General features: G+C 44.9%; 1 protein-coding gene across 1 annotated transcript; it reads right to left on the reverse strand.

Annotated features, from left to right (window-relative positions):
* Window positions 1–3,122: 3,122 nt before the first annotated feature.
* LOC124703736 (crooked neck-like protein 1) lies at window positions 3,123–7,246 on the reverse strand. The gene is made up of 4 exons (XM_047235964.1): window positions 5,627–7,246; window positions 4,129–4,342; window positions 3,823–4,021; window positions 3,123–3,607 (listed from the first exon to the last, which is right to left on the reverse strand). Exons 1-4 carry the CDS (start codon window positions 7,244–7,246, stop codon window positions 3,487–3,489), a joined length of 2,154 nt encoding a protein of 717 aa, XP_047091920.1. The 3' UTR covers window positions 3,123–3,486.
* Between the last annotated feature and the right edge of the window lie 10,062 nt (window positions 7,247–17,308).

Below are 17,308 nucleotides of genomic sequence, written 5' to 3' on the forward strand. Positions count from 1 at the left end.
CAGCACTCAGTCACTGACCGAGCTCGGCTCGGCAGCATGTGAGCAGCGAGCAGTGTATGTGTATCATGGCATTGGCGGTGTCATGTTGTGTGTGTCTTCAGCTTCAGGTCCGAGATACGAACAAGCAGAGGGGTCCTCCGCTCTTGGCCTACCTATTGGTTGCCCCAATGGTCAAACGTTCGTTTCAGTTTACAGTACTGTACTGTTTTTGTACCGCATTCAGTCGACGATAACGCTGGTTCCCGCAAGAAGAAAAAAAAAACGCTGGTGACCAAAATGCAATAGCTCTCGATTAGTTGGTTTCTGTTTTGTGTACTGGCATTTCAATAAATAAGTACTGTGCCTGCCAAACGAGAATCCAATGTAGCTCATCGGCTACAGCAGCAGCGGGCAAGGTTCTTAAATGTCTCTGGTTCAATCCAGGGCTGGCTACTATTCCTGCACGACGAGCTGCAGGCCATGAGACAAATGTTCGCTCCGGGTAAAATTTTCGGACGACTGTCAGTCTCGGCCTGAAGGAAACACCCGCTGCAGCTTGATGGGGATCTTTCTCTGATCAACTTTGGTGTCTGAACTATATCTCGAAAAAATCAAAAGTGCAGGAATTTGGAAACGTAGAAACAGTGAAAACACGATTGGGATGAACATTGGAATTTTCCACTATGTGATTTTGGATGGTGCACAAAAAGCAAACCTAGGAATTCACGTGATTGAGGAGACAGTAGAGAGATATAAACTGTAAGTGCATTGGATTTCTCAAGGGAAAATATAAAATGAGATTTAAACAAATGTTGAGATCCCTATGGAATGGAGAGCATAGGAATAGATCCCATGAGAATTTGGTGGTCAATCCGCTGCAAAGGGATTAGAATCCTACAAGGTTTCGATGAAATTCCTCCAACCCAAAAGAGGCCCTAAGTATATGCAGGCAAAAAGGGTCTAATCTTCAGCCCAAACTCAGAGGCCATCATATTTCAGGCTGTTTATTTCCCAGATGTAGATTTTCTTGATGCTCAGTTGGGAAGTTCTCCATCACAAATCTGGAGGGCTGTTCATGAGGGAATTGGAGTTCTAAAATTAGGTCTTATCAAGATTCAGGAAAATAGGGAATGGTAGGACAACAAGAATTTGGGAACAAAACTGGATCCCACGTGAGGAACATTTACGAGTGTTCACGAGTCGTGGCGATTATGACCACACTTTGGTCTGAACTGATTGACCATACTTCTGTGTGTTGGCGGGAGGATGTGCTCGCGACAGAATTTCTCCCTATGGATGTTGAGGCAATATTAAAAATTCCGTTGAGCTCGGTCAGCCAGCCTGATCAGTGGGCTTGGAGCCATGAGAGCAACGGATTGTTTAGTGTGCGGTCTTCATACCGCATGATTATTACAACAAAGAAGCATCGAGAGGACTGGTTAGAGCACATACCAGCGTCCTCAAATACAGAGAATGAATCAAAAAATTGGTGCAGATTATGGAAGGTAAAAATTCCATCAAAAGTTCGAGTATTTGCTTGGAGGCTGGTTCATCATAGCCTGCCTTCCATTGGCAGATGTTCTACTGAGAAGGAATATGGCGACTCGGGATGGATGCTCAATATGCAATGGTTTGGCAGACTCATGGAGACATTCTTCGTTGGATTGCAATATGGCTAGGTGTGTTTGGGCCCTTGTTGACTCAGAAATTACAGAACATATGTCATCCAATCTGAATCCTAATGCGAGGCAGTGGTTCTTTGCCATGATGGACTCCCTGGATCACAGCAAATTTATAAAGATGCTTGTTACTTTGTGGGCTATTTGGACGGCACGAAGAAAAGCAATTCATAAAGGTTTGTTCCAGTCTCCGATTAGTACGTTTGATTTTGTAAAACATTTTCTGGATGATCTTGGAGAAGTGCACACAGAAGTGCAGAAGAGACAAGCTCCCGTTCTTGCCCAACGAACTCGCTGGTCGCCGCCTTCTCCAGGGGTGATTAAGTGCAACGTCGATGCGGCAGTGTCTCGGCTGGAAGATTATGGCATGGTCGGTGTTGTTTGTAGGGATGATACTGGAAGATTTGTAGGTGCCTCAGCAAGGACAATCAATGGGGTGGCCGATCCGGCAACTTTGGAAGCGATGGCGTGTGCAGAGGCTTTTTTTTTAACAGGAGAGATTCCGAAGGACCTAGAGCTTCATTGCAAATTGGCAATATCAGCGGTGGAGTTACAAATTACATAAAGGGCCCTTAAGAAAGGAGAAATTACAAACCGACCTAGAAATTTTGCACTAAGGACCTTCGACCGGTAAAAGAAAACGCGATCCAGGCCAGTTCCAGATCCACCACCGTAGAGCTCGCCGGAGCCAACCTCCATGCCACCGGGGACAGAACCACTTGGGGCAGGGAGGCGGGAGCTAACTCCAACGAAGCTATTGAGCCTCCGCCTAGAAGATTGGAGGTTGAAGAAGGCCTGAGGACGACGAACGAGCGTCATCACATCAGGATGGAGGGACCGCCCTACGGCCAAAGAGTACGACGACAGTGGCGCCGTGGTAAACCTCCATGGGTGGAGGGGCCACCCTTCAGCCATAAGATACGGCGACAACGGCGCCATGAGAGACCTCCGACAAGAAGCCTGCAAACTCCCTGCTGCGGACGCGGCGAGCAGGCACAAACAGCAAGCGACTCAACCTCTTCTCACTCACCACGATGAACAGAGAGGAGGGAGCCACCACTGCATCGGCTGCCGCCAGATCCAGAGGCTCTGGTGTTGGCACAAGATCTGGGAGTGAGGAGACTGCTGGTGTCATCGGACTGCTTATCAGTGATTAAAATGATGAAGTCGGTGAACATGTGCAAGTACAGCTCTATTCTGGTGGAGATTGAGAAGCGCTCCACTGACTTTGATGAAGTCAAGTTTCAGTATGAGAGCAGGAAGACAAACGTTGATGCTCATTTGCTAGCTGGAAACTCTATTTACGAACAGTTTGGTCGCCGGGTATGGTATGTTGAACCACCGGAACATGTATCTTCATCGGTACAAGTTGAATAAAATACCTGCTTTCCCCTAAAAAAAAAAAACTTATTCGTACAGTTCCTCTACTGAATGCTAAGAAAACAACCATTTAGCAGATTAGTATAGCAGGTAACAATGGAATAAACATGATGTAGTGAACTCAAATAATACAATGTTGAGTTACATTCAGCTGAGGGAGGGACCAGGGTAACAAAACCATGATAAACTGAATCCTACAAGGTGAACATACAGTTTTAATCCGAGGTAACAAAACCCAGATAATTCAGCACCTATCAGTCCGACATGTAACTAGACTGAAACAAGCCGTAAAAAGGCCATCTAGGAGGATAAGAGGAAGCTCACAAAACTGCATGTTTTCCACCGGACGTATTGGAAAGCTTCTCTACATCTGATTTTGGAATGCCCGCGCTCATCTTCAACTGTGGGTTAAGCAAGCATTCATAACGGGCAGCCTCTGATGTTCAGATCAGTCATCATCTGTGTCATCTGTCTTCTGCTTCTTCCACTTGTAAGCAGCTTCCAATATCTTGAGGTTTGGTGCCAGTGCAACCTCGTCAGGGAAGATATAATCAATGTACTCCTCGTACCTAAGGAAGAGCAAAATGATATGTCAGTATATTTCTAAAATACTGGAAACTACACAAAAAAAAAGTATCATCTGCAAACGTTAGCGCTAGTTATTTTCTCCTGATTTTCGAAATTCTTAAAAGAATGCACATGACCACATAACATGCTAGATGTGGCAGGCCACCAACTTCTGAGAATACAGTACCAAGAATAAATAACTGGGTAAAGGGCATACGCAATATTGGAGCCATCGTCTGATGGAAGTGGTCTCTTCCTCTTCACTTTCCTCGGCGCCTTCTTCTGCACTAAGGTGACATCACCAAGATCACCAAAGCTCAACTCCTTTTTGAGCCATTCTTCCAAGAGCATTGCTCTTTCCTCCTTTAGCTCTGCAGCATTTGTCCTGAAGTAGTCGAATCCCCTTTCAAAGACAGCTGAGCACCATAACAAATCAATGTCAGATTTAGTGCACTATGAATCGAAAATGAACATAAAAAGGTTTTATAGCTGCCCAAAGTAGGTTCTCTAGCTCATTACTCACCCCGACACCTCCGGACACGCTCGATCTGCTGTTCCTGATAACCAGCATCATTCTTGTATTCTTCACTTTCATTGTCTTCTCCCAAGCCAGCTGAGGCCTCGAATTCAGCAAAGCTGATCCATACCTTAAGATGCTTTGTTCTATCAAGCAGTCTCTCATAGAGTTCCCTTGCTCTATCAAATTCAGCTTCATCGATTTCAAACTGCAAGTACTCCTGTAAGGTACAAGGAAGAAGAAGAGTTAGTAAGCCTCCCTAATAACTAAAAACAACCAAATATCAAATATCAAAATATCAAATTTCAATTACAATTGGAAGTAAAAGGCACTAAAAAAGATTCAATAATCATATGTTGATTTTATTAGTGCACGATTTTTCAGGATGCCTGAAATGTAAACAGTAATATTTAACAAGGATCAATGCAGCATATTAATCCATCCATGTCAAAACATAGTACATGGAGTATCAGTTTCGCCTCAAGTAAAACTTTGTAGACTTTGACAAAGTTTATAGAGAAAAATGCCAACATTATTAGATCAATCATGCAATATATTTTCACATTGTATTCATTTGGTACTATAGATGCTGATATTTTTTCCTACAATAAAATTGTTCAAAGTTTACAAAGTTTGATTAAGGACAAAACTAATATGCACTATATTTTGACATGGAGGTATTGTAGATCAACTATTGGCAAAATTATAAGATGCATCATTCTTTCTCTTACAAACTGGCGCTAAGAGACCACAATCACACAAAGTGTGTGTTTTCAGTTACTGAATGCAGATATAATTCCATTGGCTCTGCCTAGCAAGAGAGAAGACTGAAGAGTACAAGTCAACAAAGTCACACCTAGACCAACAGAAAAGGGACCTCAACTATGACGATCCTGAGCATTGTCCAGCAGTAGTTCCAGAAATTAGCTATTAACCATTCTACCAACTCCGATAGAGTAAAGAGGCTATAGAAGCTTGGTTTGAAATGCTTTTGTAATTATACTACTACCTGATAGTTTTTACTGCCAGGATATATAATTCAAAGCAAGCACAGATCCAGAGTAAATCTATTAACAGTTAACACATAAAAGTTGTAAGAAAAAGTAAGGCTGGTCTTCAGCTTTCAGAACCAGAAAATGGAACAAAGAAATTGAAGCGTAACTACTTTTTCCATGAAATAAACTAGCTCAGTTAACCCTCCGAACAGTGCAAAGCTCAACACGAGAAAGATTCATATCCCTACTCTCTATGTGGCATGTTCGCATGTTACAAAATTAAACGTCATGTCAAATCACAGCTGATCAATAATAGGCATGTACTTCCATGCATAAACACTTAAATATCAGATATATGAACAGATCAAATATGATACAGAACAACGTTAGCGTTGAACTTCATTACCGTTTAGTTGAGGATTAAGAATGTGTAAGACAACATATTCAATGCTTGCACAACACAAAACATAAAATGTGGATCAAATAAGAGGACAGCAAGGACAACGTACCTTCCACAGAACCTCAGGCGTATCAAGGGCTGGCTGAGCAATAGCAAGCTCATATATTGATCGAGCACGATCTGTTTCGCTAAGGTTCTTTTCCAGTTCTGCATACTTCCTCCACGCATAACAGTTTGCTGGAGACCATTCAATATACTTCTCATATAGAGTCCGACAGCGGTCAAAGTTGCCAAGATAAAGCTCAATCTCAATGTATTTCTTAAATATTTTTCCCTTTGGAGACATGCCAATGGCGTTACCAAGTGTCTGACGTGCAGCCTTTATGTTCTTTTGCCTTATCTCAAACTGCGCGGCCATGAGCCACAACTTGGCGAAGGTAAATTTCTTGTGTGGAATGAGTTTCAGACACTCCCTATAAACCTCACGGGTTCTTTCCATGTCCTGTGCATCAAGTTCCTCATACAAAGCATAATTAATCCAAAGGTATATGTACCGCTGCCAGTACCGCTTCTCATCTGCAGGGGGTACATTGGCAATGGCCCTCTCATACACATCCCTGATCTTGTCCTTGTTCCCAACACTCTCTTCCAGCCTGATGTAATCGAACCATGAGTCATAATTGAGGGGATTTTTCCTCACCTCATCTTCATACTGGAATCTTCTCTTGCCCACAATGGCATCCTCAATCCCCTCACGGTCACCAAATTGTTTCTCAAAAGCCAGGAACTTCCGGTAAAGGTCCTCAGCCCTGGCCTTGGGCACCCTATCAAGCGCAAACTTGTATATAGCACGGGCTCGCTCCACCTCCCGGGTTTTCTCTTCAAACTCAGCAAAAGCTACAAACAGCACCTCTGCATCTTCATCATCCACAAGCAGGTCACCCGCACGCTCATACACCTGCCGTGCCCGCTCTACTTCTCCACGCTTCATCTCAAACTTTGCAAACCGGATGAACGTATCGGGCCGTGGGTGCTCAGCGACAAACCGCTCGTAGATCGCTCTCGCCCGCTCAACCTCCCCATACCGCAGCTCAAACTTGATGTACGAGTTCCAGCCCGCAGTGTCGGGACGCCACGACATCCATCGCTCAAAGACCTGCCGAGCATTGGCGATGGCGCCGAGCAGCTCCTCCATGTGGATGTACTTGTACCAGAGCTGGTCGATGCGGGGCAGGAGCGAGACGGCGCGGTCCCAGACGTTCCTGGCATGGTTGACGTAGCGGTTGCGCATCTCGAACTCGGCGTACTTGAGCCACAGGGTGTGGTCGCGGTGGGCGACGTCGAGCGCGCGCTCGAAGACGGAGCGCGCCCTGGCGAAGTCCTTCTGCCCTTCCTCCCACTTGGCGTACTTGACCCAGGCGGAGACGTTCCAGCGCACGCGGCGGATGAGGTCCTCGAACCGCTTGCGCTCGCGGAGGCGGTAGTCGGCGAGCTCGTGCACGTCCGTGATCTTCTGCTTGGGCGGGCGGATCTCGGGCTCCTGCCGCTCCCGCGCCTCGCGCAGGATCTGCTCGGCGGTGATCTGCACCCCCGCGGGCGTCTTGTTCTTCACCCGCGTCGCGCGCGGGAGCTTCACCTCCGTGTCGCGCTTCGTGAGGAAGCCCAGGCTCGCGTCCGGGGCCGGCGGCGGCTGCGCCTGGTCGGCGCCGCCGCGGGTGGTGAGCGCCATGGCCGCCGGTGTTTGGGCTAGGGTTAGGGTTTTGGGAGGAGAAGAATGATACCGGGGGATAGGATAACTGGATTCTGGGTCTTGTGTATGCGCGGACGGCGGCGCGGCGGAACCCGACGCCGGAGCGCGGCGGAGGAAGGTGATTAGCTAGGGCGGACGGCGGCGCGTGGGGCTGGGGTAGGAGCGAGGCCGGGTGGCGCTCGGCTCGATTTGGGGTTCGAGCTGGCCGGACGAACAGCCGGGGGTTATCTGCAAAACATATTTCACGTGTTCGTGTTGAAAACGATTACAAATTTAGAATTAGACGGATACGGATTTTATGGAATACATGAAATCTAAATTTGGAACGAATAGATTAATATTTCGGAAGGATTATCTGATCGGTAAACTTACATAATGGTAAGAGCATCTCCACTCGTCCCCCGACGAGGCCCCCGAGCGACGTTTTTTCCATCCGGACGGCGAAATTCGCTCCAGTCGCGCCCCCGGTTCCTCGTTTTCGTCCGGATTTGGCCCTTCATCCATCCGGCGAGCCCACGCCATCCCCGGCCCCCCGGGGCGCGCTCGGGGACTCCGGACGAGTGAAAAGCGGGGAAGGGCCCGATCTGTCGGTGACTCGACGCACGAACCCCACCGCCACGTCGCTCAAAATCTCCCTCACCCCTCGTATCTCTCTCGCCGCCGGCACCACCCCGCCGGCTTGTTGCCCAGATTCCGCCGCCCCTCCTTCCCCACCTGCCTATATTCCGTCGTCTTTGGACGACGGCCTATCTGGCCGCTCTTCCGCCGGCTCGTTTTCCGACTTTGACCTCGCTCCTCGTCGCTCGCGGCTCGGGTTGCCTCGACCACGCCCGTCGGTGTTCGTCCATTTGCCTCGCCGGCCATGGACTCGGACAAAGAGGAGGAGCGGATGTTCGTCGAGCTTATGCAAGAAGAGATGGCGGCGGCCGCCCAAGACGACGAGCACATGATGATCCTCGGTTGCTTGGCAAGCATGTACGCCGGACCGGCAACCGGTCGACGTGGTGGGTCGGCACCAGTCGCCGGAAGTGCAAGCCGAGACAACGAATGGAGGGCTACCGCATGTTGTACGCCGACTACTTCGCCGACAATCCATTGCACGGTGAGAGTGTTTTCCGGCGTCGTTTCGGGATGAGCGAAAGCTATTTCGCAAATTGTGTATGCCATCCGAGACTTTGATCCCTACTTCGGATGCAAGGCGGATTGCACTCGGTTTGGTTGGATTTTCGTCACTGCGAAGTGCACGAGTGGCTATGAGGATGCTTCGGCGTATGGAGCTCCCGGTGATACGTCGCGATGACTATCTTCGGATGGCGGAGTCCACCGCCCTTGATTGTTTCTACCGGTTCGCGGAGGCCGTCATAGCAGTGTTCGGGGACTATTACTTGAGATCACCCACTGTCGAAGACACTCGGAGGATCCTTGCAATAAATGAAGCTAGGGGTTTTCCGGGGATGCTTGGAAGCATTGATCGCATGCATTGGCAATGGAAGAAGCTGTCTGTTTGCGTGGCGAGGAATGTACAAGGGTCACAAAAAGGCTGCACTGTGTGATACTTGAAGCAGTGGCTACCCATGATCTCTGGATTTGGCACTCTTTCTTTGGTATGCCTGGATCCAACAATGACATCAACGTCCTAAACTGCTCCCCGGTTGTGGTGACCTGGCATACCACTGCATGGTGTAGTATGCAAGTCTGATATAGCACCAATGAAACACCGTTCCACTAGTATTATATCGCTCAGAGTGGTACAACAGAAACATATGCGGGTCCAAGGCATGTCTATAGAATTACAACACTGACTCTGTTACATAAGATCATCACAGCCTCCTACTTTACAATGAGGTAAAACTGCAAATAACTCCAGAAGAACGACTCGTAGTCTAGTCTTATCACGAACTCTATTGTAGAGTACTTAACTAGCTATAGAGGCTAAGCATAGATTCTAGCTAAATAGGAGCTAGGTTTAGGAAGAAAGTTCCTTTCTATTGCTAATCTAGGTTTTCTCCTTGTTGGATGTGGTATCTGACTCATCTGACAGGGTCCTGTCTCTTGAAGTAGCTGTTGACTCCTCGGCCTTCGAGTTGCACTGTAGATCCTCTTTCGATGCCTCTATATCTAAGCAGGGGATTTAAGAGTGAGATGAGTACGAGCGTACTCAACAAGTTCATTATAGGAAAGAGGTGTTTAATGCACTAGCTACAGCATTAGACCAGAAAGTCTAATACCAATGCAGGTTTTCATAATCATTTCTTCAAAAGGTTGCTTTTATTCAGAAGAACTATGTCCGTCAGCCTTCACCGGTTTACTAGAACTTCATGGAGCTCCTTTCCGGCCGCGTTCGCAGTTTCATATCCCGGAACAGGGAGTGACAGGTCACGGTTCTTTACACTCTGCAGAGGTGTGTTGCTTTACCCATAAGAGATCTTATCCTTGGTGCCAACCGAGCTTAAGTTCTCGTCCACACTTCCTTTGGTGTGAGGCCCGGTATAAGGTCTAGCCAATCATGTTCCTCCGCTACCTCGAACACCCACCCTTTGTTGCATACCCCGACCACGGGTCCTCGTCGGTCCTCTTATACCAATTAAGGATGGACCCCGACCACGACAACGGTTTGGGACTCGTTAACCAAACTCCTTCGCCGGTAGCCGCAACCCATCATAGACCACTTACCGTGGGGAATTAGAATGGGATCCCCACCCCACCGCTTGCCCAACCTGGGTCAAGTGTCTACGGTAAGCGCATCCGTTGATGTACGAGAGCCGGAAACACTTTTGACTACTCCGTCCCACTCCGGATCTTATGGTTAACACGGGTATTACGGCACAAGAATCACTGGCGACATTTGTTGTTTAATCCTAGATGGATATTAACCCTTGCAATGGAACCTCCACCATATCAACACAATCCATGGTTCCATTGCCCACCACATAGTCATATTCATAGTTATGAAAGTAGTGGTTTTGGTTTTTATGCAATAGTGATAACCATAATACTTTGCAAGTAATTTGATAGAAATACTCAAATGACATGAGCAAGTGATGAACTTGCCTTTCTTGGCTGCAAGATTATGCAGACAAGGTCTTCGATGCGTAATAACTCCAAATTCTGAAATAGCATCATCGTCCGGTAAGGATGATGTTTAAAAGATTGGCAAGGATGCAATAATGCATAAGAATGAGATGCAATCGCTCTAAGCGTGGCCTAACCCCGATGATTTAGGATTAGTGAGTGGTATTGATTAGTTCAGGGTGTGTTGCACTTTTAGAATGATTCTCATACAAGGTTCTTATTCAGGTGTGGTTACATGGTATCATAAACAGGTACTGCAATATATCATAACAATAATATTAATAGCACCTAACTATAACATTTGGTATAATCCTAACATGTAATGAATAGTGGTTGTTTTTAGCACTACATGGCATGGTTAATGATTAATTATCATATACTTCAAAAGAATAACTTTTGAAGAACATGGTCTTTAATAAAGAACAAGTATGATAATTAGGTTGGGTTTTTATGGTTGACTTTGGTTTCAGGTAGTTGCTGGAGTAAATATTAGATGGATCCCAATAAAGTTGGATTCATCAACACCTAGGGCTTGTAAGGTTAAGATAAGCCTAGGTATTCTAAGCAATTCATTATACATGGTTGTTGTCAAGGTTGGTTTATCTTGCTAGTGATAGCTGGCTAGGGTTTATAGGTCCTTATAAGCAGGGTTGCTGATGATTCCTTATTTTCTCCAAAAGAATAACTTTCGAAGAACATAATTCTTAAATAATAAGAAGTGCAACAATTTAGGTTGAGGTTGTCTGGTATTAGCTATTGGATCTCTAAGTAGAGAATGATTGGTTCCTAAATAGGATGGTTCATGAGTATCTCACACTAGTAGGTTTTAGTGGAACAGGGTTCTGTAAAGTAAAATAGTAGGTATGGTTGCTGTTAGGGTTCATCACAACGGTGTGATGCTAAATAGGAATGAATAAGGATGATGGCTTTGAGTAGTAGTATCTAGGGTTTACATCTGGTCAACCCCATTTGATCATCTAGGTCTGATGAAGATGAACATATGGGATACCCATATATTAGTGATAGGTCTTCTACATTTTATGTGGCTAAGTTAAGTAATCATTTGCTAGTATGGTTTTATGATTTGAAAGTAAGTACATGATCACATATTCTTATCTAGGTTTAGGTTTAGAAGCCATTTAGGGTTTACATGTAATAATGGAGCTAGAGTTCCTAATGATATTAGGGTTTTAGGGATCACATGGAATGATGAGTTCCTGGTTCTATTACTTATGGAATTAGGGTTTTCTAAATACCCTAAAGTTCTTGAATTAATAACTTCATTTTAGGGTTGAAGTTATTAATAACCTTGAAATAAAATTAATATTGGATTTGGCATTTTATTATTTTCAATGAATTAATAATTAAGGTATTTATTATTTAGGGTTGTAAATCCTCCTAATAAGGATTTAACAAATAATAAATAAAGAAAATTAGTTTTAATGTTTTCTTTATTTATTTACTGGTTTTTATTTACTTTTTGGAATTTTTTACTATTTGTTGAATTTTAATTGAATTTAGAATTAAAATTAAAGGTTTAAATAACAAGTAATAAATAATTGAATTTTTATTAAAAATATAAATTTCATTTTATATTTTTATTTTATAGATATTTCTTTTATAGGAATTTTAATATCTTATATTTGTTTTTCTGAGCTATTATGAATTTTCTAGATTTATTTGAAGTTGCAGCAGTTTTTGAATTTGAATTAAAATGAAAAGAACTGCTAAATGTACCCGGCCAGCATATACCCACAGTCTATGACTGGTGGGGCTGCTGCCAGGTCATCCGCCACGATGGCGTTGAATGGGTCAAAATAGGGACGTGGCCAGGGAAGCTCCTGGCCGACGGCCAGCTGCTGCCGACGACGGCGACTCGGGGCTCCCGCGCCCAATCTAAACGGCGGGGTAGACGCGCGGCACTGAACTGAGTCAGAAGGTGGCGGCGCCTCCCCAAAAAGGTCATCGGAGAAGCTCCGGCGAGCTCCGACTGCGGTGGCGCACGATGGCGGACGTCGGCGGGATGCTACCGAATGAATTAGGACACGAAACTAGTACCTATCGACGGGAAATATTACCGTGATGCTTTCCAGAGGGTCGGCGATGCTGATTAGGGGCGGAGGTGAGCTCAGCCTCGCCATTCCCGGCGATAACCGGCGACAGAGAAGAGAGCGATTCGCGGTACTTAATGCTCCCCAGCTCGATTCCTTGCTTGGCCTGGGCTTGTCGAGGGTGGTGAGGATGAAGGTGGCCACGGCGGGGCTCGGGGTTTCCCCAATTGACGGCGGTAGCCGGAGACTATACGGCTAGGGTTTCGGGTTGAACGGAAACTGAGCAGAGAGGAAAAAATCTACAGCAGCTGTTCGTCGTGGGACTTTTATACCGCGCCAAATTGTGCCTCGTCACGGATTCGGTCACGGAGAGGATGCCAGCGCGAGGGAGAAGCGACGCACGGCGTCGTGCTGTCCACCCAGCGAGAGGAAGGGGATGAGGATGATCTCCTCCCCGATATTTTGAAGCGAATGGGTATCGGGCTGGTAAGTGGCTGCTGGTGGGCTTTGGCTTGGGTTGCCTCTGGGCTGCGTGCTGGGCTGTGTGCTGGGCTGCTCGGCCAGGTAAGGTCCAGGTAGGTTTTTCCCTTCTCTTTTTTTTCTGTTTTATTTTCTGTTTTCAATTCTGGTTTTTATAATTCAAATTTGAATCTTCTTATTTTGCAGGTGTTAAATAATTGGAGTTTGCTGAGTATTTAGTGCAATGACCATTACACCACTCTCCCAATTGAGAAAAGCATTTTATAGTTGATTAAATTTCACATATGTGGCTTATTCAATATAGCAATTAAACATGAGTTTGTATTCTCATTTTAATTCCTTTTTTATATGAATCAACTCTATTTGGAATTAATAGAGTTGATAATCTCAACTCAAAGTATTTCAGAGTTAGTTATTAGGAGTTGGTTTCTATTTGAGAAATTGGTTGTTCACATATGATTTTATGTGAGCATTAAATCTCTTAGGGTTTTATGGTTTCTATTACAAGCCCCTTGTAAAGTTAACACTATTATTATTATTGAAAGGATCTAGGGTAGGTAGTGTTCCATCATGGTTGTTCTTGGTTACCAAGATAAATAGTTGATCACTACACATATGGTTTTAACCATATAATGTAGCACAAGGTTTTTCTTATGTTGAAGAATTGAAGCATAAGATTTTACTTAGTGAGCAATTCTAGGTTTAAAGGCATATTCACCTAATTGCACATGGTTTGGAATTTCATTGTGGCTTAGTTCATATTATGATCACCATAGTGATGCATAAACTAGGGTTGAGGTTTAATTCTAGGTTATCGAGATGAAATGGCACCATATTGCATGTGCTAGGGTTTAATCTCCCCTAACCATGATAAGGTGGTTACTTGATTAATATTTCATGTGCTTCTCTAATTACTAAAGATTTGAGAATTGGTTTTATCTTGTACCAATTAACTCCTATTATTATCCCCAACTTCTCATTAAAGTAACTACAGTGATTATGGTTCTTTTTATAGTTAACTTTGGTCATATAGATGAATGGTTTCTCACCATATAAGGTATAGAGTTTGACTCTAAGGTTTTCTTAGGTTCTTTATTCGAGGAATAAATGAAATATAGATGTTATAGGATTCTACTTATGATCACCAAGTGATTCATAAGTTAAGATTAGGATATAAGCCTAGGGTTGCTTACTATTTACCTCCCTATAATTTCATGTGGTGAATGATATCTACTTATCTTATTAAGATTTAACTTATCCTCACATACCTCAAGTGTATGATCCGGGATTAGACATGATCCACTTGTTCCTAATACCACTACCTCAAGTTCTTAGGGTTTATGATCATCACTCAATTTATAATGATCAAGGTTTGGATTCCTAGGGATCTCTCATTAAATGGGTTCTCGCTTCCATGACCAAGCATTGTCTTGATCAATTAAATATATACTTTCTTTTATAGTTTCTTGAATGGGCATGGTTATGGTTGTCTCAATTATCTTGAGTATAACACCATAGGTTGAGCTTTCTCATTTAAGAATGGTTATTCTAGGGTTTATGGTGTACTCTAATACTCTAGTTCAATGGTTGTCCTTTATTCTTAAATAGATAAAGCTATGTTTTGTATGATTGGTCTCTCTCATTTTGGAAAGGACTTTAATACTAAATTAAGGTTAGGCTCCATAGGAATTGATGTGATCATCAATATCTTTGTTTAACATAAATGGATTCTCTCTCTAGGGATTGTCTTGAATATATCCTAGGGTTCCTCTTAGAGATGATGATTTGAATACTTGGATGTATATCCAAGGTTTGGCTCAAGGTTTGTTAATGCTTCTCTAATAATTATAATAGAACTCTCACCTCTCTAGGTTTGATTCTTAACTATTTGGAATAGAGAAGAATATATACTTCTTGAGTTGATCTCCTTGTCTGGTTTCCAAGGATGAAGTAAAATGAATACCATAAGGTTCATGGTAGGATCATAGATTGGTTTAAGACATGGAAAAATATAAGTGAAGAATAGTATCTCCAATTAATGTTACTTGATTTCCAATTGAATGGATGTTCATAGGTTATGGCAAGGAATACCATGTTGTGATCTTTAATAAGATCAAGTAGTTGATCATTGAGTAAAGTGTTGGTGTGTTGATTATTAGTTCCATTTGATCTAACCCCTTAGATCAAATTATCTCTACCCAAAACAAAGTTTTAACAAAGTCACATTGAGGTTTATAGCGCTTGACTTGATGAGCTACTTCAATTCCACCAAGGTCAAGTGAAACTTCGATTCATCGTGATTGTTTTACTTTTAAGCGCGAAAATTCCCCGGATTTTCTATGCATGAATGCAATGCACACATTCGTTTCCTCTATTTTTGTAACCCCAATACCTGGGATATTACACCGGTCTTTTCCAAGCTTGTTGAGGGTCATGCTCCCCCGGTGGACTATGTGATCAATGGTCGGCACTACAACAAAGGATACTACCTTGCAGACGGTATCTATCCAAAGTGGGCAACATTTGTGAAGACTATCTCCAACCCTAGCACCCCCAAACTTTGCGAGTTTGTCAAGAAACAAGAAGCTTGCCGAAAAGACGTCGAGCGTGCATTTGGTGTCCTCCAGCAGAGATTTGTTGTCGTCCGGTTCCCCGCTATGACTTGGTCCAAAGATCAGATGTGGGAGGTGATGAACTGTTGTGTGTGCCTACACAATATGATTATTGAAAATGAGCGAAAGCATCCGGTTCCTCTGGCTGAGCAAGAAGCACCATATGAGAGAGAGGGTCCTCTTGCACGGCCTAATCACCAGGTGCCTCCATCATGGGCCGCCTTCTTTGCTATGCGCCAGGAGATTCGAGACTCTACAATGCATCAGCTGCTGCAAGATGATCTGGTGGAGCACATATGGAGGCTCCGAGGCAACGCCAACGCCGACTAGTCTATCTTAATTTGTTTAAAAAATTGTGAAATTGTGTGCTTCATTTGTTTCAGCACTTGTTAAACATTATACTGGTTATCGCCGAATTTGTTTCAGCAATTTTCGTACTCTTGGTCGCCGAACTTGTTAAATTTTATGTTAAATTTGTTTGAAATATGTCAAATGGTCGAGGTGGGGGTTTCCTGCCGGGGGACGGCTGGAACTTCGGCGCTCCCCACGCCAAATCTTCCTCCAATCCGGACGAAAATTTCGCCGGATTTGGGCGTGGGGAGCGCCAACGAGTGGGGATGCTCTAAGATATTTATTTTGTCCGTTGCAAAGAAGGGGGGATTTTACTTTTTGCCACTCTCTACTTTTTACCACACTTTACTTTACCACTACTATTTGCCCCTCACAGGTTAGGCCCACATGCTATGAAGAAATTATCTTCTACCTGTTTGACATGGATCGACCGGAGGACGGCAGCCTTGACTTGTTCATTCCCATGACTTCACGGCCCGAGCGGAGGAAGCAAGCGGCGGCCGGTGGCCCAATCAGAGGAATAGAGGGAGGTAGGCGGCGAAATTCCTGTGAGCACGACCACCACTCCCCATCAATGCTAGGTACTTCCCCTCATCTCACCCTCCCTCTATATTGAGAACTAGGGTTACGAAAGAGGCTCTAGCGTCAGCGACGAGCTAGTTGGCCGCCGATCCCTCCTCTTGTTTCGACTCGGCCCTCGTCCCCGCTCTTCTAACTATCTCTTGGTTTAGATTTGGATGCAGATGACGGATTTTAGACGAATTTCATCAACTAATCTGTAGCAGCAACACCATGTAGCAACTACAATGCGGACAAGGAATAAGTACTATACTATTTGGCAACAAACTTCTTTTTTCTCAGAATTTTGAGACTCTTTGGTAGTTGACCTCATGGTGACACGTGCTATTTCAGATAGTTTGTTAGCTGCTGGTTTTCTACTGTGTAGCATTTGGTACTCTGTAGCGTTTTGGGGGAAAGTTTGATTTGTGTGGTGCTTCAGCGGGATGGCTTGGTGTTTCCTCAATGTGTGGCCATAGCCATAATTTGGTTGGGACAGTGGTAGGCACGATTTGCACAACTTGTCGGTACTGTCCACACACACACCGCTTTGACTGGTTAACCTTTCCGCGTGTCCTTCTCCCAAACTTGACCGAAACCAGTCTGGCCTCTTTCTTCTCCTATTTTCTTCCGTGGTGTCAGGGGCAGCCTCCCGAGTCCCCACCGACGAACTTCTCCGGCGAGCCGTCATGTCCGCCCCGGCGAGCCTACTGTGCCCCCTCCCCCCTCCACCTCACTTCGTTGTCCTGCGCTTCCTCCACCACATGAACCGTCAAGCCCCAGACGGCGGTGCACCCGGAGGGCTGCTGCTGCCGCTCCGGGTAGGGCTGCCGCCGCCACGGCCCGGTGGCGGGGCACAGTCAACGTCGGGGCGAAACTCGGGAGATCGGATTCTTCAAGATTGGGGCACGCTGTAA

Source organism: Lolium rigidum, chromosome 3 (genome assembly GCF_022539505.1).
Source record: "Lolium rigidum isolate FL_2022 chromosome 3, APGP_CSIRO_Lrig_0.1, whole genome shotgun sequence".
Lineage (NCBI taxonomy): Eukaryota > Viridiplantae > Streptophyta > Magnoliopsida > Poales > Poaceae > Lolium > Lolium rigidum.

Coding starts and splice junctions, on each gene's coding strand:
- LOC124703736 (XM_047235964.1), bottom strand. CDS start 7,246: ATGGCGCTCACCACCCGCGGCGGCGCCGACCAGGCGCAGCCGCCGCCG. Junction 4,343..5,626: donor CGCCTGAGGTTCTGTGGAAG/GTACGTTGTCCT, acceptor TGTACCTTACAG/GAGTACTTGCAGTTTGAAAT. Junction 3,608..3,822: donor GACGATGGCTCCAATATTGC/GTATGCCCTTTA, acceptor GCTCTTCCTTAG/GTACGAGGAGTACATTGATT.